General features: G+C 27.6%; 1 protein-coding gene across 1 annotated transcript in view; it reads right to left on the reverse strand.

Annotated features, from left to right (window-relative positions):
- Nucleotides 1-1,304, reverse strand: part of LOC100161459 (glutathione S-transferase-like) — a 5,231-nt gene extending 3,927 nt beyond the window's left edge. The window contains exons 1-2 of the mRNA NM_001162641.2: nt 1,191-1,304; nt 889-1,036 (exon numbers count right to left, since the gene is read on the reverse strand). Of these exons, the coding sequence (NP_001156113.1) occupies nt 889-1,018 (130 nt within the window). The 5' untranslated portion in view covers nt 1,019-1,036; nt 1,191-1,304. The remainder of the gene's footprint in view (nt 1-888; nt 1,037-1,190) is intronic.
- Nucleotides 1,305-8,430: the final 7,126 nt, after the last annotated feature.

The following is an 8,430-nucleotide window of genomic DNA, read 5'->3' on the forward strand; positions in this document are numbered from 1 at the left end:
TCGATCTTGTGTCCTCTTAACTTAACTTAACTTGAGTTAATTATTTTCATTAACTTGCCCACCTTTGTTAAAAGTAAATACATATTTTCTCTGCGACATGATAAACTAATTTCGGCAAGTGATAAATTTGTTTCACAATATTTTTGATAAAACGAGCTATATTTGATTTTACATATTTTTACATATTTTGTCATAAATACATGTTTTTACATATTTCACAATTATTCAATTTTTTCATATTTATACATATTTATACAATTATACTGTTTTAATGTCTTTTCTTCAGATTTAGAAGAATTGAAAGGTTATCATGACTATATATTATATCGACGATCTTTTGAATTCAAAAATTTAAAAGTGCAGGTTATTATTAATTGTAATCTAGATAATTAGATAACTATAGATAAGTATGCATTTTTTATTACATATTGTTTTATTATTAATTATTATTAAGATTTTATGACAATATCGGCGATCTTTTGGATTCGAAAATTTAAAAATGAATGTTAATTATTAATGTTAGTAATCAATACAATTAGATAAATATACATTTTTCATTAAATTTTATTATATTATTAATTATTATTTTTTTTTTCGATAATACATATTTTGAATTCTTTAACACATATTTATGTACATATTTTTATTGTATAAATACATACTTGGTTATATAAATACATATAAATCCGAGCCCTAGACTAATTAGTAACTTTACGATTTGAATGTTATCTTGACTTAATTTATTAACTCAAGTTTATTTTTTCATTATCTATTTCCTAACTTTTACAAAATATGTTTGACATACATTATGCAAACAATAGCTTTATAACCAAATTAATATCAAAAAACAGTATTAATATAATACTCTTCATATTTTAAACGACTTACTGTGTTTGACTGATGGCCATTGTTCGACTTCGATACGATTATCTTCGAAATCAATGTTTAAATAAGATAGCAGGAATCGGATGGGTTCGCCCAAAGCAGTGAAGTTGAAGTATGTTAGTTTGTAAGTCATAATTAAAACTGTATTCGGCTATAACATACACAAATGTTTATAAGTAAAATGTTATTTTATATAGGTAATCAATTAAACGGTATACGGTGAACTATAATAATATATAGATATAAAACTGACAATCCTGTATAAATTAAATAAATATAACATATGCATATAAAGATAAACTTACAGTCAAATTATAGTTTATAATAAAGTTGGCAACAAATTCACGACGGACATTAACCAAATACGCGTTTACAATATCGAACACTCAACCGTCGACTATCATATTATCACACCGGTCGCAGACAGATATTTTATTATAACTCTCGTAGAGTGTAAATGTCCTGGTAGAGTGATTTTATGTTCAAGGCCGAATAGGAAGGAGTGGGAATGTTTCGCCGGAAGCTCACCGATGCGTTTGTCGAACGTAGGATTGCGTGTCTAGTGCTTATTATTTACTTTAATAATAATTATGTATATTGTCAATTTGTAATAACAAGTCCACGACTATCGTACTTGCTTAAAGGCAAAAATTAAAATGTACCATCAATAATAAGAATAGAAAATAATAATATGGTATGGTACCGATACGGCGATGAGTCCTACTTGACCTAACTGGATGGCTGGATATAATATGCATCTTAGGTACATTAATAGTTACATTATACCAACATTATACAATTCATTATAATATTGCCAATATTGGCATATATTTTTTTATTAAAAATGTGGAGACTTGAGCTAGTCTCAATACTTTTACCATTATATATTTTATTAAAATTAATTTACTTCTATTTAATAAACTTATTAATAATAAGTTATTATAAACTCAATTTTATCGATTAGATGACCACGGTAAATCTGGATCTCAAATATTAATAAAATAAAAATTTTAAAAATAATATCCTTCTGATCTGTAAAATCAATAAATATCTAATATTATAATATTATAGTAATATATTGTATGTACCTAACGACTAACACACAAGTCCATAAGTTCGTGCATGACTGCATGAGAAATGAGAATATCTCCGACTGTGATGCGTTCTTTTTTGTATTTCGGTCGGTGCACTGGTAATGAATGCCAGTGACATCTATGGTTTAATTTTGAATGATGTTTGTATACTTTCGAAAATCTATCACTGACCAACGCTCACTTTTGTCACTAGATGACGCAGTAAGTATATACATTTATATAATATATTATACAAGTTTCAGAATTCCTTCTTCCGTGCCAAAATATCTATGAGGTTTTATGTTTTTTTCTGATCGCCGATCACAGAATAGAATAATGCACCGACCAACGCATTCATTATGATAACGTGTGTGTGTTGGGGTGAGGGGGGTGTTGCAATCCAAAAACATTGGACATTTAATCAATTTCCTTATGTGAACCCATCCTTAAATGGGAATTCTGAAAAATTATTTATTTGAGACTCAGTAATAGTATTATGTCTTTAGCTTTGAAAGTCTTGGCCGTACGTTGGTTAGTCAGTCTGGGTATCTTATTTTTATTGTGTAGTAGATAAGTAATAAATTATATATATATAATATTATATTATATCATAATAACTACTAAATTACAGAATTTGGAAACGACAAACTTAATACCTATGTAGTATGTACCCTTCAAATAATAATGAATATTGTACAATGGTGTAGCCAGCATTTTGGAATAAGGATGGTTATAAGTATTTTATTGAATCATAAGGTCATTACAAAAATACTTAATCTATTAAAATAAAAAATCGTATTTTATTTAATTTACCGCTATCGAGATATTTATTACCTATTCAACTTTATTATTTATTTACGACAAAACGTGGACCGATGTCATATAAATAAAACATTTAATATCATTGTCAAGATTAAATTCATTAACATTTTCTTTTAAAGAATACAACATGTTACAGTTACGTTTTGTAGACACGATAAAAATATTTGCTTTCGTCTTTATTTATTCTAAATTCACTACATTTGAAATTACCAATTATAATGCACGTTTTACCATGGTGGGTTTCAAAAACTTCAGTATATTCATATCCATGATTCGTACAGTTCAATTTAGAAACATTTATCAAACTGAGCAGTGGTGTATTTTAGTATTTAGTATTTTTTGTAGGGAGCGGATGAAAAGAATTTTAGCTTACAGATTACGATTTAATGATTATAATATAATAATAGACATGTATTTAAAGGGCCATGGGGGCGGATTTGTCCCCATATCCGCCCCCGTAAATACTCCCCTGAAACTGAGATACTGAGATAACTGAGTGATTGAATGAATATAGAAACCTGTACAGTCATTTAATAGAGCTACAGAGGACTTATATAGCATTTGCATATTTGTTTTGCACAGTCACAAAAATAGCAGAGTATGAAACATATACGTTTCTATTGCTTTCAAAAAGTTAATTTTGAAATTTAATTTTGCATATAATTGTATATTTTGAGTTTATTTTGAGCTCAAAATTATATGGCTAATTCGGCGGTGGACAATGGGTCATGCCTCCCTCCCCGTGGCTATACCTACCACTGATGTTATAATATAATTCAAGTTTAATGAATATTGGCCCGGTGGTTAAGGAAAAATACCAACAAGTAATAACAAATTGCTTCAAACTGGGAGGTAGGAGTTCGCTTAACTCCGCCCACTAAAAATATATTTATGTTTAAATTTAAAACTAAAACCTACAGCGTCCACATAAGCAAATATCAAAGATAAGTTGCCTACCTGAGTCACAATCGGGCGCCTGAAGTTATAAATTCACATATCCGCTTGAAAATTTGGCAATTTTTTTTAGTGTAAATAAAAATTTTTTGACTTAGTAACAAAGCTTGAAAACTTAATAAAAGATTCCACATAAATTAATATTTTTTTTAAATTTAAAAATATTAAGAATACATATTAAATACGATACTTTTTTATACGAGTTTGGAGCTTAGATTTTCTCAACATGTGTAAATTATTTTGTAGATAAACATTCATACAATTTTCAATTTTTATAGCTATATAAGGCTTGAATATTTGATACATCATATACGGAACCTCTTCTTACTGAAACCCAAAAATCTTAACGAAATAAAGCATTATACATAAATACACATTATTTTAAACTTTTGAGGTTCAAATTTTGACAAATTTATATTTTCAAACAAAAAATAACGATTTTAGTTATTATTTTGTTATTTAACAATATTTTTGGGGACTTAATATTGTAACGTATATTATTGTTGTATATATCTAAGGTAATAAGTAGGCCTGTAATTTCGATTATTGAATATGATTAATACCTGAAATAGTAATTAAATAGTATTAATAATAATTTTCATTTTCATTTTAATTTATTTTTCACATTTACTTATTGATATTTACTTTTATTTTAAATGGTTCCACTAAAATGTATTTGTAATCTATAATATTTTTTGGAAAAGAAACTTCGTTTCTATCGGGGGTCCCATGACAGCATTCACTTTTTTATTATTAGCCATTAGGATTTAATAAGTTTTACAATAACAAATTGTGTTTACAGTAATTCATTAATAAATTAATAATAGTAAAAATTACATTATTTTAGGTACGTACAGGTAAGTGTGTACAATTTTTATTAGTTTGATGTTTTTGTATAATAATAGCACCTGGGGTCTCTAAATCTAAACGATTTGGCACCATGTATTGTCAGAGGCCTACATTGTATACCTACCGTCGTAGAAACATAATACAAGTATTTTGTAAAATATGTAAAAATAATAGAATAACACATATCGAGTCTTAAACATTCCCACGTTGTCACCAATCTCTGCCGGTCGCCACTGAAAACAATTTTAATTTATTAATAATTAAAGACAGCTGTGGACGGTAAGTCGACGCGATTTGTAATGACACAGGAATTCGCATTAAACGGCGGTGATTTTCAAACACTTAAAAACTAATAAATTTGTCCATCGACACATAATAATCGATTCAAGAGAATTTCATTACAATCCGCACAATCGTGTACGACGTATTATACCTTAGACTCTTCGCTATATCGACTGACTCGACCTAATGGTTTTTTGAAAACGTTTTGAATATAATATAATATTATATCTATAATTATTAGGACCGGGATTTCCAAGCATATTTTAAACTCTGAATGTTTCTAATAAAATTACAATATATTATGTGACCGTACATATTATTACTCATATTATATTATTATATGTTGGATATATTTAGATAATTGTAAAATATAAATGTTGCATTAGAAAAAACGATTTAAATTTTAATCAAAGTATTTTTAATAATGTTATACTTACTATTTTCAGATTTTCTATTATCATTTTTATATAATTTATTATCTATATTATGGGATATTATATGCTTGTATTTTGGACCAAAGCGATAATCGAGAACAATCGACCGGCAAAATATTTATAATCCTATGAATATATGTTGTAGAGTGCCAAATTTATAATTATTGCTATGAATACCATTTCAATATTGTCTTATAAAATATTAAAAACACCTTACAAATTGTACGTCTTTAAAATTAAATTTTTTTTATCATTTTCCAAGTATTTTAATGCATAAACATAGTCACCTATTATGGTAATAATATTACATATTTTGTACCTATACGTACAATGCATACTATTTATTTGTTTATTTATTTGTACATATCCTTCATAATATAATATAATATTAAGTGCATCATATTATTAAACGTTATTTTTCGCATAAATTCTGGCTTTATACTTAAAAGTTAAAATACCGTTTCATTTAAAACGAGGCCTTTTCTAAAATTGGTTGGCTGTAAAACAGCATGATATTAATAATTGATAACACGATGTTGTTAATTATTATCAAGCTTCAAAACTACCATTGCAGAAATAATTTAGCTTTTGAACTTTGTACGTACCGGTCGACGACCCTGCAATCGCCCAAGCGAAAACCATACACTTAGTCACTTAGCAAAACAGATGATAGTTAAGAAGTCTCTGCAATTATTGGTATTTTTATTGATCTATTACACACGAACCGAGTTTACTCAACGTTTATGTGTATCAATAATTAATGTAATTAAAATAATTTTTAAATCGTATCTAATTCGATTTTATCTATAATAGAATTATATTATTGCACTTAAATGGTGAACATTAAAATATATAAGGTATAGGTACAATAAATTATAATGCACGCACACACAGTGGTCGTGATAAACTGTATATGTTTGTACTTTGCAATATTATAATTGTTTTATTAACAATATATAGGTACTTGCTCGTGTGCAAAAGTTCTACATTAATATTATATAGGTACGCGTATTTTATCATTTTTTATTAGTTCCAAGTAAATCAAACGCGCGAATATGAATTATATAGATAAAATTATACCAAACGTGTGACTAATAATTATTATTAATTATTAAGAGTAGGTACGTTACATATATCACATTACGTATATGGTTGTCTCCGTCTAACAAACGAACTTGGCAAATTTTCGTTCAGCAGATCCAATTTTATGTTGTCGACTGTTGGCTTTATATTGTAATTGGAGGGAATGGACTTAATTATAAATTCAGTGGTGGCGTGAATATCTTATGAGGCGACCGCCTCATGCAAAAATGACGGTGGGTATCCCAATGACTCCATTCTCCAAGACCTAGACGGCAAGACTAGTTTATAATTTACACTCGTATAGTCACATACGACCCACGTTTAAATCGTATGAAAAGATAAGTCTCAAATGCGAAAAAAATGGTGTGTGGTGTGTGGATTCTTGTTTAAGGTAGTCGCTTCATTGGAAAAAAAATTCACGCTGACATTGATTATAATCATTATTTATCATAATAAATTATCAATCATAAAAAAAACATTATCTGCGTTTTCAACGCATTGGTTTTCTTTAAAGCATATCATTCTATATTTTTGAGTGAGTCTTGAGCATTTCGAAATAATATAATTCGTAAATATAAAATAATATTATATAATAAATAGTATAATTTATCTGGTCAAACTCGGTGAAAACTTAAAATATGATAAAAACCAACGAGAGTACACAAATAATAATATTCTAACCTTTAACTTTCATTATAGGTCAATATTTATTCACATAAATACATATCAAGCCAGCACTCAGTGGCATAATTTTTAGGGAAATGTAGAGCCCCTTAAATTTAGTTGGGCAAAGATGTAATTTTGCTGCCCCTAGATATGCCAATAGTTGTAGAAATTCTAAATGTCTTTTACATTAAAGAATGAATGCCACACATTTATTATTTAACATGCATAAAATAAACATATTCTTCCCTAAAATTACATTAATTATTTCACATTTCTCCTTTTATATAATATATAATGTTAATAAATTATAATTACAAGATTATCGTCACATTATATATTTTTTACAAACAAGTAATAGCAACTATTATTTATGAACTATTATGTTGTACTTATTATTATTATTTAACAATATCTTTATAGGTAAACCTACGATTTGTTTCCAAGCTGCGTAAATTGATTTTTAAATCTACACTCTTACCTACGTAGTTATACGTATAAAAACAAACAATAATTAGTTAGGTTCATGGCTTCGATTTTGGAAAATTAACTATTTTGCCCTCCCTTTCGGCTAGTTCTTTACCTAGTTACTCCACAGCAGAAATAACAACAAAACATTGGAACACAGTTGAACGTAAATTACGATAAGTTTAGTATTATGTTAATATCAAATATGCATTAGTTGTAGAAGACGGAAACGTCGAAAACAATGTCATGCGGGCATGACATCCTCAAATGCATAATATTGATATGTGTAACCGATACGTCATTATAACGGTAAATTATGTAGGAATAACGTCATATTTGATCATATTTACAATATTATAATAAAGCTCAGACAAGTATTATTCGTCACTTGGATGTTTTAAAAAAAACCTATAACCATAGTTGGTAATGAATTAATAATAAATAAAAATTATATTTTATTCTACGATATTTTGTGCATCGGTCAACATATTATTTAATTTGGACAACACTATAGTTACGTATAATATGATTCCGACTATTATACATCTATATGTATAATTGTATGTTTGTTCGGAACTTTAAACATGTTTTGTTACGATCGTAGGTGGGTAGGTATTTTTTAAAGTGTATTGTATATTGGATACAAATATGCAGCTTGACGAGTTCAATATTATTGCACAATAGACTTTCCTTGCAGCCCATTATGTTGGTGTTATTCTGCATAAATAATATAATACCTATAATATAGACACACATAATCCACTAGGTTGAATGTATCAAGTTACATACTCAGGTATAATCACTAATGCATTTTCTAAGACCCGTGATTAAGTTGACGATCATTGTGTTGAAATTCTTATTCAAATGGTTTTGTTTAATTTCTTAAACAAAATATATAATATTACTTAAGTACTTAG

Source organism: Acyrthosiphon pisum, chromosome A2, assembly GCF_005508785.2.
Source record: "Acyrthosiphon pisum isolate AL4f chromosome A2, pea_aphid_22Mar2018_4r6ur, whole genome shotgun sequence".
In the NCBI taxonomy this organism is placed as follows: domain Eukaryota; kingdom Metazoa; phylum Arthropoda; class Insecta; order Hemiptera; family Aphididae; genus Acyrthosiphon; species Acyrthosiphon pisum.